The sequence below is a fragment of the Argiope bruennichi genome, chromosome 1 (genome assembly GCF_947563725.1).
Source record: "Argiope bruennichi chromosome 1, qqArgBrue1.1, whole genome shotgun sequence".
Lineage (NCBI taxonomy): Eukaryota > Metazoa > Arthropoda > Arachnida > Araneae > Araneidae > Argiope > Argiope bruennichi.
The window spans coordinates 10658777-10678876 of NC_079151.1; the positions used below are offsets into that span (position 1 = coordinate 10658777).

General features: G+C 31.6%; 1 protein-coding gene across 1 annotated transcript in view; it reads left to right on the forward strand.

The window, feature by feature from the left end:
* LOC129962542 (uncharacterized) overlaps positions 1 to 18622 on the forward strand; it is a 129081-nt gene extending 110459 nt beyond the window's left edge. Inside the window, exons 47-56 of the mRNA XM_056076337.1 lie at positions 1152 to 1231; positions 1318 to 1448; positions 3021 to 3227; positions 6772 to 6842; positions 6919 to 6975; positions 8061 to 8162; positions 10532 to 10702; positions 14078 to 14218; positions 17593 to 17671; positions 18378 to 18622. Coding sequence (XP_055932312.1) covers positions 1152 to 1231; positions 1318 to 1448; positions 3021 to 3227; positions 6772 to 6842; positions 6919 to 6975; positions 8061 to 8162; positions 10532 to 10702; positions 14078 to 14218; positions 17593 to 17671; positions 18378 to 18521 — 1183 coding nt within the window. The 3' untranslated portion in view covers positions 18522 to 18622. The remainder of the gene's footprint in view (positions 1 to 1151; positions 1232 to 1317; positions 1449 to 3020; positions 3228 to 6771; positions 6843 to 6918; positions 6976 to 8060; positions 8163 to 10531; positions 10703 to 14077; positions 14219 to 17592; positions 17672 to 18377) is intronic.
* Positions 18623 to 20100: the final 1478 nt, after the last annotated feature.

The window sequence follows — 20100 nt, forward strand, 5'->3', positions numbered from 1 at the left end:
ATTTGAAAAAGGAGGATATTCAGCACAAGTAAGATTTTTTCAACCCAACTCCATACTCAAGGGTGTTCTTGAAAGAGCAACTGAAACTCGCTTTCTTATTTCCGGAACACCTATAACCTGAAAAACGGTACTGCCGTAGGGAAGAATGGGAGCGATTGCCATAGAGACTTCTTAATTTTCATCATTAATTCACATGGTGAAAACTGTACCACATTAAGAAGGAACTATACTGCTTAATTAACATACCTTTTCCCCACTATCTAATGACTGCTTTACACTTTCCTGCGTTATGATCCATACATAAAAATCAAATACATAAAAATCTGTCCAATATACTTTTTGAATAACCTCGTATTTGGTCAACTATAATCAAAGGTAACTCGTTGTAAGAGAAAAGATGGCGTTGCATCATTGCGGCTGTTTTAAATTTTTATGAATTAAAATAATTTTGACAGCGTGTTACTTTTCTGTTAGTTCGTTACAAAGCATTAATAGTGACGTGTAAATGTGCCATTTATTGCAGCAATACTTTTCTATGAAATTGATGCAAAGTAGCATGCTTAAAGCATCAAGTTGCGACATTTGGTGAATTTAACTTAAAATTCTACTGTTGAATGGATGGAAATGAATTTTTAAAAGCCGATGTTCTGCGAAATTCAATTTTAAATTTAAAACAAAAGTTCGAGTTTAGAGATTTGTTTTTTTCTTTTAGACATTCTTGAAATAACATTAACGTTATACTTTCAGGCTACATGAGGGTTATTTTCGGTAGGAACTTGTCATTTTGGCCGTGGTCGAATGAAGGGGATACCTTTCAGGGAAACATCTGAACATCGATGGATTTGCTTACAGCAGATTTTCATTGGTTTTGGATCTCGAACCCTCGATCATCTGGTTACTAGGCTAACACAGCTTCTTTTTTCGAAGGGTACTTCAAAATCCAAGAAACACGTCGTATTTCATTTATCTATTATAATGCCGGTGCGCTTTTCTTTCTCGTTATGTACCACCGCTTTTGACTAAAACGAAGTGGTGTCAGCTGGCCAGTTATTTTATTTAGTGGATAGTAATTTATTTTTTTTTTCACCGACAGAGAATATGCAAAAAAAATTTTATCTGAGAGAGTATATGAAAATAAATTTTTTTAACAGGTTCGTCTGGCAAATACCTCTAATTTATAAAAATCTGCGGACAGGAGAAGAACATACCTTGTGGTTGAAGGAGAAAAATGGTGAGGATTAGAATTGGATATTTAATATTTTCTGGATAATGTACACATATTTCGTATAGATAAAGAACTAATTCAATTTCTTGCAGCTACCTTCAAGATAGACGCCGCCAAAGATGACGTCATCCATTTCAATCCAGGATTCGTTGGATTTTACATCGTCAAGTACGATTTGCACGATTGGGCAAGGCTTGGAAAAAGAGTACTGAACAACCATACGGTAAAATATGTCTCTGATAACATGATCTGATTGATATAGCAGTTACTAATTTTTGATACCATTTATTAAGGAAATTAATATTGTATGAAAATACAAATGCCTGTATTGGAAATAATTATGCATAAAAATTTACGTCTTGTTATATAATAAGAATGAATCTATCAAATATTAAATTTGAATATATACCTAAAAGTTTATTACACTTTTAGGGTTAGAAGTAGAGCTGCAATCCTATTCTGACAACATTGCTTTTATACTAAAATTCAAAATGGGTTTTGAGTTTTAATATTTTTTTCCATGATTTTCTAAATATTTTTTTTATTATTATTTTTACGAAATTAAAAACTGTGGCAATTTTAAACTCAGTATTAAAAAAAGTTACAAACTTGACGAGAAAAAAAAAAGACAGCGTGAAAAGATATTTTTCAAAATCTTGAACCTCCGTCTTAATTCAGGTAAATATTCACGAATTCCATGCAATCCCATGCACTAATGTATCTAATTAATAATTTTAACGATTTACGATATCGAGTCAGTCAAAGAAATATTCACTTCTCACTATATTTATTTTTTAAACTATTTGTATTTTTCACAAACGCTTAATATTTTAAAATTCTTTTGGCCGAAAGCGTTTTGTAATATTTCAACCTTTTTGTAGGTGGAATGTCTTTGCAAAAATATCATTAATATACGTGATTTTTTCAAAAATGCACGCACCTCTTAGGATTTCATTTAAACAAATTCCACTTTTTATATTTAATTAATTTATACGTCATTCAATAACGATCAAAAAGTTGCATATAAATTGCCATTGCTAATGTAGTGTGAAAAGATGAATTTAATTCTTCAGGAAAAACATCACATTCGAACAGAATGCCTGACAGCAAGTAGGAGAAAATTAACTATTCAAAAGAGTTATTATTCCCAGTTTGGAACATTAAAATGAGTGTCAATTCTTATATTAGAAGCAGAGAAGGAAAAGAAAAACCTTATTTTTATTGCCATGAACGATCAAATTGAAGTAAATCGGAAATTGAGTATAGATATCTCTTTTCATCAAATCACTCGCAAATTGCCAGTTTACGAGAGATGTCTTCTATCTCCTCTTTACAATCCAGACTTTTATCCAGTAATTTTTTTTGTTAACTGACGACAGCCGCGACAGTACAGTGATCTCGATTAATTTCTGATTTAAACTAATATATTGAAAAGGCACCTCAAAAATATCTCTTGAATTTTAAGTTAAAATTACTTTTTGCCTGGTATCATGTGGGGATGTATATCTCAATATAATAAATGTAAATATTTTTAAATTACTCTGAATCATGATAGTTCCAGGTGTGTTGATTATTTATTCATTTAATAGCGTTCCACAAATGATAAACAAAAATAAAAAAATACGGATTGATATTTGATGTATTATTTCCTATAAACTGTTGTTCTTAACTGTAACAAACAGCTGTTCTGTAAACGCGATTTCTTACATGCTCATGCATTAAATAAGCCATTATCTGTACTTTTCCCATCAATATAATTATTTTAAATCGTTATAATTTTAATATAACTGGACAGGATTTCACTGCAACTGACCGCTACAGTCTGCTGCATGACGCATTTTTATTGGCCGAAACGGATCGCCTAATTTATGACATTCCTTTCGAATTCACCAAATATCTGAAGCAAGAGAAAGAGGCGATGCCCTGGAATCTGTTCCGAGATCAGTTCTTGTATTTTATGAGCCATCTGGATCCACACTCCGAAACTGCTAATTTACTGAAGGTGAGGCAAAATTCACATTTCTTTTTATGTTACAACACTCTTTATAACTTTCAAGGTGAAAAATTCTTCTGAAGGATGCGTGAAGGATTTTACTTCTATTTGCAAAAGAAAGTATGATTATGTATGTGAAATATTATTCTAATTCTTGGTTACAAGACTTATATTTGAATATTGCGAGCAGAATTTATGAAACTCACGCAATGAATCCTCCTAGAGGAATGGAGAATAGTAGCAAACAGGTGCAACTGCCTCCCCCAATTATTTCTGTTATTCTTGAGTGCTATTACAAATGTAATGATTTTTTTATTTCAAAAATTATCGTCGTATAAATTAACCAAATATACAGAAAATGTTTTCTAACACTTTATAAAAATTACTTGCATTCAAATATAAAATAAAAAAAGGACATTTGTATAGTATTTATATAAATAATAGCATACACAGAAAGAAGGAAAGGAGGCTTTTTAAAAATATATTTTGTTTACAAAAGATTTTCATTTTGGATGACGACATCCTTCCTATTCTACTTAGCAAAAATAAATTAATAAATCTGTCGGATTATACCTCTGTGGGAAAATTAAATTCGAAGTAATTATGAATCAATGTACTTTATTTGAGTAAATGATCCACTGTGTGACAATTACCGAAACTTTTTTTATGGCATTTTTCTTATGGTTTCTTTAAAATGAAAATATTTAAGAGAAAAGTAAAGGATCATGATGGTAAACCTAGAAACAGTTCAAAGACAATTTAAAATTAACGATTCAAAAGTTAGATTATTAATTTATGTGTTAAAAATCATTTTTTCCAAAGGCATTATGAGTTTTTGAAAATATAATAATAATTATTTCACTTAACATTAAATGTTTAGAACACATAAATATTTTTTAACAAAATATATTTGTTTATTCAAGCGTTTTTAAACCCAAATTTTACGATTCTTTCATCGTGACTTCGACATTTAAAATATTCCGCTATTCTCCTTTTGCCATCTTCGTGATATGAATCTCATTTGATGCAATGTTTCTGACCAAAAATCAAAATAATAAGTATACCTTTCTTTTTGTCTGGAATTGTTCATCTCCCCATTTCCCGACATGTATGGCACTTATCTGAGCTGGATTCGCGTTCAGCTCTGTCGCAACCTTAAACAAGCTCTTTTTTTTTCCATAAATGATACGCCGATCATTCTATTCTTTTGAAAAAACGAAAGAGAGGGGATTCTTTTTCTTACTGTGTAATGAAACGGAAAACTTTCCTGTGCTTTGAATGTAATTTTTTCAAAGCAGAGACATCCTGTCTGTCTTGGAGTCTGATTCTTCCCAATCTTCTCATGTGTCACAACTATAAGGAACGTAGGAAAAAAAATTGTGGGTAGAATACACTTTCCTTTTAACAAAGCATATCGGCCGCTATCATCGAGTTAGTTGTTAAGAAATTTTTCTTCTTTTTAACAAGAGATCAATAATTGTTTAAAATGCTGTAAAAATTATTTTTGTGTACAATAATAGGCTTTGAAATGTTTGTGATAAAAAGCTACAGTTTCAATTAATTTTTAATTCATTAAAAATATTATTAAAATTTTGAAGAAAAGTTCCATGAAACTATCTATTAATCAAGAAGTAGTTACCTGCCGAATTTTGTAACTCTGTCTATAAATATCTGCCTTGTAGAGCATTTTGAATTATATTTGTATGACTCGTTATGTGGGGGCACGGCAGTCGTGCCCCCACGAGCCAAGTGCCAAGTCGAGCAAAAACAAGCGGCACAGCCGTACCATCCTTTTCTCGAAGCAGTTCAGGCCATTTTCGACCCCCTATAACTTCATTGTGAATAAAACTAGAAGCCTGAATTTTCAGTAACCAAGCAGGCATGATATAAACACGGTATATTTCAAATTTCATTAAATTTGAACCAGTAGTTTAAGAATTATAACTAGTCAAAGTTTGTGAATTTTGTCACTGACTGACTGACCGACCGATCATCAAAATTCTAAGGCACTTCTAGCAGACATAGAAGCTTCAAATTTAGCATGCAATTAGTTTTTAGAGTATAAATGAAGGAAAAATTAAAATATGCGTGTAATAATGGACGGATCGATAAATTTCTCGAAGTTTCGAGCATTATCCATTTTGTCGGCAAATTCGTCGCCAAGTTTATCACGAAGCTCTGGGATCACTGGCTCGGCATCCGACAGCATCCAATACAGATTACTGTAAAACGATCTTTCTTATGATGACACTATTCGCGCTGGGAAGCAAAATTACTGGTTTGTAACAATATCTAATTTGAAATAATTCAATTTGAAGCTGTGGAAGCTGCAAATGCAATGGTTGACTTTCAGAGAATCAATCTGGTAGAAGAAGAGCAAACTGATCTTCAAAGTATGATCGCAAAATTTAATACCGATAAAAAAAAGAGTCTTTTATGTGATCACACATAAAATGGACACAACTGATAATAACGCTGACGTTTTACGCTGTTTTGTGAGTGGAACTGGTGACACTGGATAGAGCTATTTAATAAAAACTTTGAAAGTTTGGGTTAAGACGAAACAAAAAAAGTGGCAGTTAGTGCTCCAACAGGAATAGCTGCATTCAATGTGAATAAATTGACTATACATAGACTATTGCAGCTGCCTGTAGAACACAAGCAAACACCGAAGTACAAGCCACTTTCTGATGAAGTGCTCCAAATTCTGAGATCAGATTTGAAAGAAGTAGTGTTATTTATCATAGACGAAGTGTCGATGAGAAAAACTGAAGCTGAAGCTCAAGAAGTAGTACCGGAAAAGAAAAAGAGGAAGACTACATACAAAAATAAGAAAAGGACTGTCTACAAAAAGAAATGAGATGTCATCAAAAACATAACTTGTAAAAAAAAACCAAGTCTCGCAACTCAATTCTTCTATCGTAAAAAGTTGTGAGATCCATGTAATACCAAGTCGGTCCATTTATTCAGTCCCTACTTAAGGGTCCTTTTGTCTTAAGTTATTACGTAATTAGCTAACCTAACAACATCTTATAGTGACCATATAAATATTAAAAATCTTTTATGGTTTAAATAAATAGAATGACTTGGCCATCGCACTAGACAATCTAATATAATATGTTAATGTAATCTAATTTAATGTAAAGATACATTGTGTTTTCATGCGATGGCCAAGTCAATCTATTTATTTAAACCATAAAAGATTTTTAATATTGATATGGTCACTATAAGATGTTGTTAGGTTAGCTAATTACGTAATAACTTAAGACAGAAGGACCTTTAAGTAGGGACTCAATAAATGGACCGACTTGGTATTACATGGATCTCACAACTTTTTACGATAGAAGAATTGAGTTGCGAGACTTGGTTTTTTTTACAAGTTATGTTTTTGATAGCATACAATATACAGCTTAAGCTTCATTAACATTAGTATGTTAAAATAGACAATGCTAATATCATTTGTATGAATTATAATAAGATTTTGACTTTATATCTTATAAAATTCCTAGATGAGAAGCTGCAAATCATTTATTATTGTTTTCTTTACTCGTAGCTTTACGTTGCTGATTTAACATCAGCGTTATATGATGAACATATAGTACCTCGTACGGAGCAACTAAAAAGGTATGTCATGTACGAAATTTTATTTCTACATATAAATCGGAACTTCTCATTAGTAATTTCTTAAAAAATTTTGCAGTTCCTTCAAGAAGTGGAAGAGTAATATCATCAGCTGTTCCTACACCGTACCTGATTTGTAAGTTTTATAAAATTTTCCTCAGATACATTGCACGAGTAAATAATTACCCCCAATTCGTAGAAGTAAATAGGAAACGCGGTATCAATAAGCGACACATTTTATTCCTACTGAAGGTTTTCTTTTACAGTTTCGCATTGATCGTTCTTTTCTTCAATTAATCATTTTAATTCTTAGCAATGAAGTTTTGCAATACTAGCCTCCTTTGGCAACTAGTTTCTCCGCCAAAATTTACTTTTTTGTTTGTTAAATATTAACGTGAAATAAATATGATTTTTAAAATTTTCATTCCTTTGTTATTTGACAAGATCGAAAAATATGCATTTAATTGAATAAATTAGAACTAATTACAATATGTTCAAATTATATAATCCGAAATAAAAGCGAAAATTCTTCGGAATTACCGTCCAGACTAAACATTATTTTAATCTTAATTTCAACATTGGAGAAAGCACGCGGTTGAATGCTTGGATGAATGAATTTGAATTTCATTAAAAAAAAAATAACTGTTGTAAAGTGAGTGTTAAATTTAAAAATTGAAGAAAACACTGCACAGAAATGAAATTGATATTATTAAAAAGGTATCTTTTAATTTCAAAATAATGTAAAAACAATTTTTGTGGGAAAATAGTTTTGGACGGTATGGCCATCCATTTTTATAGATAAGCCACAGGGATGAGTCATCTGGTAATGGTTAATATTTTAGCGGTGGATTCAACTTTTTGTTTGATTTCTGTTTCTTGATTTCTTTTATATCTTCTTTACTCTGACTGAATAGGGTTTTTAGTGATCCTTACCGAGCTTATTTCTAAAATGTTTCAGTTTTCTTTAACGAGTGAAGCGTTGAATGAAGTGTAGCTATAAAAACGTTGAATGAAGAAGTCGGAAACTTTCTTGTAATAATTTGTTTACTTTTCACCATTCGACGATATGTAATAAAAGTGATTTCTCAGTTGCGTACGTCAGCATTTTATACATACGGATTTGATTTTGAATGCTGAAAATATTTTCGGAAGTTGCATTGAATATAAAAAGTTTTGTTACAAACATCTACTTTACCGTTTGTTTCTTTATCATTTCCGCAGAGACTTTTTATCTATCATCATCGACTTGGCATGCCGCACCTTAAATGAAAAATGCCTGCAAGTTTTGCAAAACGAACTTCGTTTGTGGATGGCGGGTCAAAAGTAAGCATAAGAAATTATTTCCTTCATGATTATTTTTCGTGTACAACCTAATTAAAAAGAAGAAAAAAATTCATATTTTGAATATATTTAGGTCATATTATATAAACAATAATAATTTTTTGATAATTTCATAAAGTGTTAAGTGCTTGACAAAGTGGAGATCAAAGAAAGCGTCTAAAATATATAGAGTACAAATGATGGTTGAACAATAAAACAATTATTATCCATTCCAATTTTCAAGCTTAAAATGCTTGACATAAAGGAAATGAATTTCAGCATAAAGAAAAAATTTACAGGCTTCATAAGAAGAAACAAGTTTTGCTAAGAAAAAATTCTTGCATAATTAATAAATTCCATAATTAATAAACATGTTTAATAACATAATTAAATTTTAACATATTGCAATTCAAAATTTCTTATGAGAGATGGAAGTCTGACGAAAAAAATAACTTTATTTGTTTAAAAAAAGCGGCCCATTATTATAGCGAATAACTTGGGTTTTTTTATAGTAAAACTGATTCATTAAAATGGATTCTAAATACTTTAGAAATATTTTAATAAAATTAATTTCAATTCAGTTTGAAAAGAAATCAATTACAATATGTACAGCAACAATTCTATATTTTATGATCATCAACAGAAGCACAAATTTAAATAATGTAACTTACACAATATGTAAAATTATTGAAACCTAAAAGGTACGTTCTGTGTAACGCATCACTCAACGCAGTTTGATACAAATGAGAAGTTACGTAACATAAAAAGTATATCAATGTTGTGTAGTTCTTCGACATGATGTATCTCAAAATAAACTATAAGACACAACATTATATACCGGGTTCCATAAAATAATACGTAATGACCTATGCTGTAATCCAATAATGTAGTAAAACATTGCACAAAATTCGACATATAGTAATGTAAGTTACACAGTATAAAATAATGCAACATAGAAAAATGACAAATTAAAAAAAAAAATCTTTATATTTATGAGAAAATATAAAATAATCGGCAAAAAAAAAAAAGCTTTTCAATAATCTCCGACCATTTCAATAATAATAATAATAATAATAATAAAACCTATAAAAATTGATTTTAATCTTTTGATCGGCTGTTGAATTTAAACTCTTAGCGAATTCACCTAAACAAGGAAGACGGATTTTGAATATATTTACAGTATCTCTTTATATGCAATATTTAGCATCAGAATGTAATTATCTTTTAATATATATTATTGTGAATATGTGGAAAATCTGCACATTCACTGCAGAGAACATGCAGGATTATGTTATGCTTACATTGTAGGAAAAACATGAGTTATCTGTCGCTCTCTTCTTGCAAGATGGTATCCCGCTCCCAATTTGCTGAAGTTAAAACATTCTTGCGAGGCACTTTCGGTGAAGATAGAATGATAAGTCGAAGTTGTTCATTTAAAGGGCCCTCACTATCCCATATCTGACTTCGGTAATGTTTTGGTTGTGGAAGTCTCGTGTGAAAGGGGCTCGGCAGCCACTATTGAAAGATGGTTTTTGACGGACCGTCCAAGATATCAATGGCTAGTGATAGGCGTAGTGACTCACCTCATTTGTCTAATACTTTGTGCTGGTGGTCATGTTGAACATTTTTCACTGTAAAGTGGATGCCAATGCCATGTTATTGCGATTTGTTCCATTGTTTGTATTCGCGTGATATACATAAGATGTCTGAACACGATATGTGAGCGGTCATACTGAGACAAGCTATTTTTGGAAATTCTTTTATACAAAAAAAAAATTCCCAATATCTCTGATTATATGCGCGCAAACCGAAAGTTTTTCCGAATATTATTTCTTTTATTATGAATTTTTAAAATTTGCACGAATTTCTGCTGAGCAAATGCATATTTTTCTTGAGATTCCAGCGCATCTCACCTAAATTTAATTAAATTAATCGGAAGATTTTAATTTTCTCTTAGTTCAAATTTTGAAACAAATCATTTGATTTAGCCAAAATGAATGGCTAACTTTGGAGTTTATAAGATTCTCCTCCTATTATACTGTGGACTAAATCTTGTGACGTAGCATCGTTTTGTTCATGTTTGTAGCAGTTATCATTCGAAAGAGAGAACACAACATTTATCTTCGCTTTAAAAAAAAATTATAAGAAATATCATAATCAAAATAATGCTTTTCCCCAATTAGAGTATTTTCACCTTAGAATATTTCCCAAGCAGAATTAGAGGAGTGATTGTTATTGTCTCGTGCAATACGAGGTATGCATGCCTTATTCAGCGTTTCAGGTTTTGTATAAGTTGAGAAAAAAAAGCACGTGGATAAACAGAAATTATTTATAAGATATGAAATCATTGTAATGAATTTTCTTCTTTATAGCATCACGTCGGATATCCATTTAATTTTCGAACTGGCTGTTCCACGATTTGGAGACGGGTCTCTCTGGGAATTCCTCTATACGCAGATGAAGGAGAGCGGAACGGATCATAATCGTCGGAATCTGATGGCAGAGGGGCTCACAAGCTTTCGTGCAACGCTTTACATCGAGAGGTGAGTCCTCTGAACTGAGTCTTGAAATTACGTTTTCCAGAATGATATTATTACAAACATTACAATATTTGATTAAAATTTGAAACTTTTGGACGTATTTTCATCGCAAACAAAGGAAAATGGGACTGTGGTTCTAGAAATGACTCTCTCACATGGCATGATTTTGAAGTTTTCATACTGTACATGAAATTGTTTCACTGTATTTCAGTAGAAAAAGCAAAGCGATTTCTGGCGGTGTGTCGTTAACCACTAATGCGATGACAAATTCGCAGGTGCGCGTGCTGAAACAGTCCAATGTACTCGCAGTACAGAGGACTGCGAGTACAATACAGGATTGCGAGTACAGTACAGGATTGAGCGCTCTCCATGAATTGCAGTTTTCCGAAAGTAGTAGTCATTTTTGTACTGATGACTAAATGCAGGGCCAGGTGACAGGAGTTGCAAACGATACAAGCCTAGTATGCCGTTTATTACCGACTGATTTTGCTAAAGGAAAACGCCTTCACTTCTTTCTTTGTTTTAATCAAATAATTATCTGAATATTATCATTCAAAGCAAATTTAGGTGTTTTGGATCTTTCTATGTTCGCTGCTAGTTAGCTTGATTGAATTTTAACCTCCTTTGGATATGTTGTAAGGAGAATAAAATTTTCGAATGAGTTCGTAAATGGGTCATTTAGCGCAAAGGGCATGAGAATTTTTTTTTTTGGGGGGGGGTGACATTTTTATTCCCTCATAACTTCTATACGATTGAAGATAGAAAAATAAATCAAATTTAGTGGATAAATGTCTCATTAAGACTACAAATTTTGTATTTAAATTTTTTCGATAGCTGCAGGTGTTTAGAAATGAGGGGCTGAAAAGCAATTTATGTATAATCCTAGCACCAACTATTTTTAATGATCTGCATTACTACATTTAAATACATAACAATTTCTATGCTTTCCCCCCCCCCTAAATTTGAAATTATTTAAATACAAGTCTTCTAAAATTTTACAGCTTCAAAAGCTAGATAAATAAAAATAAAGGACCGCAAAATTTTAATGGCAACATTATGTAAAAATGGTACGCTTTAGAAAATTTCAGAAGCAGCGTTTCTTTGGTTCCTTTGAATGCATTTAATTATAATTTATTTATTTTAATGTGTCAAAATATATCATAGTTAATAATTTTTACAATAAATGCTGAATGATGCGATATCAATAAATCATTTATCTATAGTCGTTTCAAAATGTAGTAGTTCATTGTTTTTGCCTGTGGATCAAAAGGAATTTGAAGGGTGGGGGGGGGGTCATTTAAATGAAAGGAATTTATTTATTCTTTTAAATTATAGATTTTGGTGCATTCTGTGTTTTTCTGTCATTTTTTAATAACAGCTTGAAGTACATCCAATAAGTATTTGTTGAATCACTCTTTTTCAACATTCGAAGATTTTAATCCTGGAAAGCATTACTTTTATGCATGATCTGCTGTTTTATAAATTGTGAATAAAAGCAGCTTTGAAAAGGGTATTCGCCAAAGAAAGCTTAACGCCGAACAATTAGCATCCAACCTAGTGACATTTTACAGTTTTTCTCTAATCTCGTAACTGCACTGCATCACAACCTAGTTACGGACTGCCTAAATATCTAAAGTCCTTTCTAATTTTCCCTTCTAATTTTATATATTTGTATGATTTGCTGAAGAATGTTCTTCAAAATCGTATTCAACATTTTTTAGGAGGGTACAATTATAGCAATATCACTTTTGCATTAAAATAAGTTTAGTCTTGGGTTATGATGCAAACATTTCTGTATTAGTTAGAAAGAGGATAGTGCTGCAAATCATCGAAGATTGTATGGAACATTATTGAAGTGAAAGCACTCACATATTTATGAGATATTCTCTCAGATCTTTACCAACCACATTTGGAAATGAACCTATTTCTACGAATTCTGACGTAGAATTTTGTCTTAAATACTCGATTGTTTCATCATGTACTTTAGATCTCCGACATGTGGGTTGATTGTTCCAATTCGATCATTTATATTAGAATTATCTTAATAATAAAAGATTATCTGTAGCCATCTAATGGCTGAAATTATTTTTTAAAGTCCCTCGCTCATTATATTTTCAAAAACAAGCGATGTCGTATACACATCGAACACAATACAAATGGCTGTATAATAAATTATCCAAAAAAATCATAGCAAAACGAATAATATTTCATTTTTAGTAGAAAAAAAATAATTAATTGTTGAAGATATTGCTTGAAAAAGATATTACTATTAAAAATTTAAAAATTTCCAAAGACAATAATATAAATATTGATGGTGTAGCTAGTATAAAGTTGAAATATTTTCCTAAGAAACATGTGTTTTGTATAAACTTATAAATATTGCATTATTCCCCAAACTAAAAATTACTAAAGACCTTCATAGTGCACGTGTCTTATTATCTAATTGCCATTGTTATCGAAGAATACTCGATATACAAATAAAATTCGGGGGAGTCTCCATACACATTATAAGTACAGGAAATATCTGATTCACTGCAGAAAATAATTAATTCATTTTGTAAAATGCAGTTTGTTGTGCAGCAAATAACTTCTGCATCAAGCCATTTAACAAAATTTTAAGCTTTTGCAAGATATGAAGACGATACGATAACTCATCCCGTACTTTTTAAACATCTCTAATGTGATGTTTTGAAAGCTTGCAGATAGGCATGTCTTAAGTTTATTGACGTCAGTTGTAAGTTTTGTAGATAATTGGAAGAGGGGGAGAAAAGACACTTGCTGTTTATTGTACCCCAGATTAAAAATCAAAATTTCCATACACGCATATTTGCATCGTTTCTAAACTTTACACCATGCATACAAAAATAAATAAATAAAACTGGTGGAATGAGTTAGCGCACAGCTTTGATATCCTTCTGATTTCTTTAGAGATTCTTATTGAAGATTTATAACTATGTTGGATTTAACTTTCCAGCTGTTATTTTGGATTTCAGATGAACAAAAAAGGGTGTAATTCGTTTATTTTCTTTTATAGACTTGCAAAATTAGCATATTTATATGTATAAACACCTGTATAGCATGTTTACTAATATTATAAAGAAAACGTATCCCTAAGTAGCATTTGTGGTGCATCTTACTTAAAGTTTGAGTTTTTATATCGAATAGTAATTTTTTATTTTACTCGACGTGTATATAAATTTACAGCACCCAAATGAAGATTTGGATTGACGTATATATACGTCGAAAGCAGTTAACGGGTTAAAGTCATTTTAATCTTTTATTTCGAAAATAATCATTTCATTATTTGTTAATATAATCTCAGTGGCTGCCAATATTACGTGATAATTTTAGAAGTAATCATTTTCTTATGTTTTTAAGGACAACTGACATAATGTTAAATGATCCAGAAATTGACACCAAATTGGCGAAGTATATGTTCCAGAAGCTCATCGACAACATTGAAGCTATGCCCCATCTTTGGAACTACACAAAGAACAATTGGGAATTTGTAATGAGCAGGTATTGAAGTCTATTCTTCTCTAACAATAAGACTGAACTTTTATGGTAAAAACAGTACCTTTTGTGTTAAAAATTTAAGGAAAGTTACTGCATTTTGTTATAGCTTAAATTGAACTCTAATCGCTTAATTATTTTTTTCTATTCTCATTATCTAGCTAGATGTCGCTTTCCATTTCTGGAAATGTACTATCGTATTAATTCAATTAAGAACCTATTAGAATATGTGAGTTGTTAGTGGACTATGTGGGATTTTTTAATATAATTTTAACATTTTAAAATATTTAACTTGTTTTGAGAAGCGATAATCCATTCCAATATGATTCATTGGCATGATAATTGAAAGATTTAAAAAAAACGTGGAAAGCGAAACAGAATTTTTCTTTATAAATGAAAAACATCAAAATATAAAAAGAATGGATGGGCTAATTGTCCACAGAAAGTAATTCCCAAATAGGACTAAGCATTTAATGAAGCAATCCATCACTATCACATTTAACAACTGGACAGACAGCTCTATTCCGTTCTTCAAGTTATTCATAACCCAAAAAATCCAAAAGCAGCTGCACCAAACAAAGTATATTCATTTAAAGAGAATAAAAACACATGCTGACCACTTAGGTAATTAACGAATAGATTAGGATATGGCATGCGACACATAAAATTACTTATTCACAATTTGAAACGTTGCAAGAGAAATGAGACACAATTGAAACAGCCAGAAGATTCCTAAAAATTCACTACACAAAGGAACAGAGAAGAAGCAACACTCTTTTTCGCAAGATTCTATCCATTACCACATACTTTACAAAATTTAACTTAAGAGACTTGAACCAAAGTGTTGTGGAGAGAACAAAACAACAATTTATCTGAACTGAAATACTTGAATTCTGACATTTCGGACATTTGCTGGAGAGTACACTGTTTATATATTTTCAAAAATTAGTTTTCATTCACCTATTTCAAAGGCCACAAAAAGTATACTTACGAATAAATTTTTAAAAAAATTTTAATTTTCAGGCTCGAGTTGTTTTGATGCTTTTGATTAGAGTTACTATTTCTTAATACTTTTCGGAAACTACATTATTTACCAATAAGTAATTGAACACCTGTGATAAAGAAGATAAACACAATTTATTCATATTCAATAGTTGGTAGAGCTCCACCTGAGGCAATTAGAACCATAGCCCTCCGGGCCATACTTTCCACCAGTGTTTGGATCATGGACAATGGTATTTTTTTCCACTCGGCTTGGAGAAGACATGTAAGTTCTTTCACCACCTTTGGGCGATTGCTGTACCCTTAAATTCGACGATCCAACTCGTACCAGAGGTTTCTATAGGATTCCTGGACTCTGGAGGACAGTCCAGTCAGCTTACCCAATTGTCATCATACCGATCCATGGTGGACCTCGCAACATAACAAGTGGGGTTAAATAAATCCTGGAAATAACAATGATCCAACCCGTAAAATAGCCACAGCGTAGGAAGCACATTGTAATCTAAAGTAGTGGATTTGGTACAAGCGTTGAGCTTGCCATGAATTGGGATCAATCTTATCCATACCACGAGAAACAACCCCAGACCATAATTCCACCTCCGCCAAACTTTATTGTAGGCGCAATGTATTCTGGCAAAAGGCGTTCTTCATGCATACTCCGAACCCAGATTCTGCCATCCGACTGGTAGAGATTGAACCTTGAATTCATCATTCCAGAGAACCGGTTTCTTCTCATCTACGGTCTAATTTTGACGTGCCTTACACCACCTCAACCGAGCAGCGCGACTGGATTTTTAATCAAAGGCTTATGGACTGTAGCACTATCATGGAATCCTAGCAAATGTATTTCCTTGCGAATTGTATTTATCGAAACAGCAGTCTTGGGTGCTTATTGGAACTTCACGAGTATGTGGACCATCAATTTCGCGGTTTTTCAGAATTTCTTTGGCAGCACTTGTCGGTCTCTCTGTCTTCGGTTCGTAAGTCTGCTGGGTCGAAGCACATTCCGACAATCATCACTCACCTTCCACTTCTTAATCCCAAATCCCACTGTCGATTTTGGAATGTTTAACTCTCTAAATATGTCCTTAAAAATCGGCCATTTCTCTGATGCCAGACAATTGTGGCTTTCTCAAAGTCAAACAACTGTGCATTTCGTGATATCTTGCATGCGACTCATTTTAATGCTGTTTCCTATATAATATTCAAGCACAGAAGGCGTGACTTAATGTCCTCATTAGCAAAGCTGTCCAAATACTTATTGGTACAAGTGTATAAACAACATTAATAAATACTTTGTCCACATAGTGTGGTTGTAAAAATAAAAATGAATTGTTAGTAAATTTACTATTATTATTTTGTGACAGTAATATACAATTAACACGACGACTTCCGGCAAATTTTTCAATAAAACCTAGATTTTCAGCTTTTTTTACCAGAATGAAATGTTTTTATTTGTTTATCAATAACTAGCTACTTAATAAACCAAATTATTTTCCTTTATTCGAACTCAAAAAATATATGAATATACTTTACTAAAAAAAAATGTAACTCGCTAAAGGATGAATCAATCGATTTTTATCGAATTTTGATTTTAATTTGATTACAAGAATACATAATATTTATAGGACCAAATTATAAATTATAGACCAAAAAGTAAAAGATAGATATTTCTCTTTTCTCCTATAAAATTATATTTTTAAAAACTATAACTTTGTAAATATTTATTCTAATGCGCAGCAATATGATGGCATTAAAATGAATTTAAGATCTGTGCATGTATCTTCAAAACCTATTCTGGAAATAGAAATTATCAGTTGCATCAGGCAATAAACTCTTCTCTGAATTCAATAAGTTTTTACTTTATTTATATTTTCATTAATCATTTTATGAAATTCCATTTTTTTAAAATGGTTAGAAAGCAGCCATAAGAAATCTTCCTGAATTGGGTTTTTCTTCTTTCTGGATAAATGAAAAATTTATCTAGAAGCCTTCTGCGTATAAAACTAATAAGTGTTCTCCTGACAGCATTCCATTTTAGTTTTAGTTGCATTCCATCTCGAAGATGCGTTTTGGTTTCCTAAATTTAATTGGTGTGGCACGTTCGCCATCCATTAAAGGATTGACTCCATTGGGGAAAGTACATCGTTGCTATTGTATCAAAAGGTCATATCGAAATTTCTAACTGCAATTATACGACATTTTCATATAGCGGCGACTACATTTTATGGGAAACAACAATCACTTATAATTGTTAAAGACAAGATGTAACCATTCAGTATTGCATCAATAAAATATTTTGGCAACTTTTACATGCAATATTTTATTACAATAGTAATTCACCATGTACAAACTTTAATTATGTTATAATATTTCAGATTAAACGCTACAGATAATGCATCGTTTTGGGTTTCTACATTTTGTCAGAAATTCAGAACAAAAGAACAGCTGGAAGACGTAAGTATCATATTTGAAATGTTACGAATCGAGTATTAAAACGCTGACATTCTCATTACTGACTATTTGCATGTTTATCTGTTGAGGAAAAAAAAAAAAAAAACATTAGTTAGTGCAGTATTTTTAATTTCAGATTAATATTCTCAGTTCGTCTTTAAGTAATGAAATAAATTTTAATGTTATCCCTTAAAAGCTATAAAAATTTGATTTTGACAGGAATATAATTAATTATAGTAATTATAGTAAACGCAGTAAAATATTTCATTTGATAATTGAAAATTTTTGACACTTAATGACAGCGGTGGCTGGTGATCGGTGGTTTTTTTTTTTTTGATGACTTGCGGAGTCTGTTCATAAGGGGAAAAAGTTTAGCTTCTGGATGTTTTAACGTTCGTCTCCCTCAAAACATGATGGATCTGTTTGAACGACGGGACACGCATTTGTGTTCCTATACCTGGACAGCAACAAATGACCAGACACGATGACTCTCCTACTGAAAAAGATCCACATCTGACGGTCCGTATGCACTTAACTATGTGTGGGATAACGGGTGACGTTACATCTGGTCGGAATGCTAATTACCACTGCATATCTTTAACTTGATCCATATTGAATATTTTGCAAATTAAACCTTTTGCTTTCTTATTATGCCATTCCAATTATAAATATTTCATTCATTGAATGTGTTCTGTTATCTGTTTTTCAGTTCAGCCTGTTCCTGCAGCAAGTCCCTCATGTGAGTGAGTACATAGTGAGAGGCTGCAATCAGGACATTCGGGATGCAGTCGAGTGGTCGGAAAAATATGAAGAGACAATAAACACGTGGCTTGTGTGGAATGTTAGACAATAGTACCAGTGATTAGTATGTCGTAGTAAATATCTTCATGAGAATAATTTTAATGCATTGGTTGTTTTTTTAATAAAATCTGTTGAGAAACCATTTCTTGCTGATTTTAAAGCTTATTTTCTGTTGCTCAGTTTGGAATGAATATTGTTAACTACTCAACCGTTTTTTAATAACAGAAAAAATTCCCTTAAAATAAATTTTTCAGAGTTATTGAGCCTTCCAGTCATTGACGTATTCATTTACTTAAAATGTCTGATCATTTAAATTTTAAAACCTTAAGTAGGGAGAGGGTGGGCTAAAGAACGCCCCCCCCCTTCCCGAAATTTGAATCCATTTCTGCTCAAAATGTATCAGAAATTTACTAATAATTCACAATATTTTATCTAAGTTTTATTGATCAAATGTTTAAGAAGCTGCAAAAGGTAGTTTGAATACCTTGAAAAGGTAGTAAACAAGTTTTCTCGTTGTGACGAGAGAACAGCAAACGAGATGCGGAATAATAATAATAAACAAGTCCAATTTACAAAAGGGTGTTAATTAAAAAATATGCCCTAAAAGAAAAGAATTTTAATACTATTTAGTAGTTGATAGGAGATTTAGCAGGCATTAGCAACCATTGTAGGCAGCAGACAGCATTCCATACCGAACCTCTTGGGCAGCTTTTCTAAAATTAATTTGCCTTTCTAAAAGTTAAAGCATACAAATAGTTGACTCCAAACATAAATTAAAAAAAAAAAAAAAAATTAGGAAACTCAAGGAAATAGATGGCATTTCATTCAGATCCAAAAAAAAAAAAGTGCGCTAAAAGAAATTCTTATTTATCACTTGGTAGCGATATTCAAAGTAAAAATATTTCATTTAAAAAAATTAAGAATCCACTAATATAAAAGTATGTTGCATATATATATATATATATATATATATATATATATATATATATATATATAGAATAATGAATCCAAACAACTTTAAATGAGAAAAATTTTAAAATCGAATATTTTTTTTTGAGTTGACTTTTTAATTAACTTGCCAAAATTGGAAGCATGTTAATAAATTCATTGCATTGGAGTTATTAAAGCAAGTTGCATTCATTCCAATTTTTCTGCAAAATGTTGTCTGATACAATCTGTTGGGCAGGATTCAATCATTCTAATGTTTTCTCAGAAAATGAATTTCTTTTCTAGGAGAAAATGCTCAGTAACAAAGTGAATTATTGAATCAAATTTCTTTCAATTCAAATGTTATTTATTTTGTTCTAAACAGAAAAGTCTCTTCAGAGATGTTAGTTCTCTATCTAATTGAGTGCCCTGAAATGACTGCACGTTTCCTGAAACTTTTGGCTGCCATTTCTCTGGATGTTGCAAACCACTTCCATTTTATGCGTTCTGTCTAGGCATTGTATATTATGTTTGCTATTGATCATTTTCATCAGTACGGAACCTAAATCATTTAAAAGCAATAAAACAATCTGAGAAAGCTTCACATCTTTGTTTTACACCGGGGGCTGAAAGGGGGTAGGATTAATAACTTTCCGAGTTTGGAAGCTTTTCAGCTAAAACTTTTGAGCGGAATGGAACCAGAT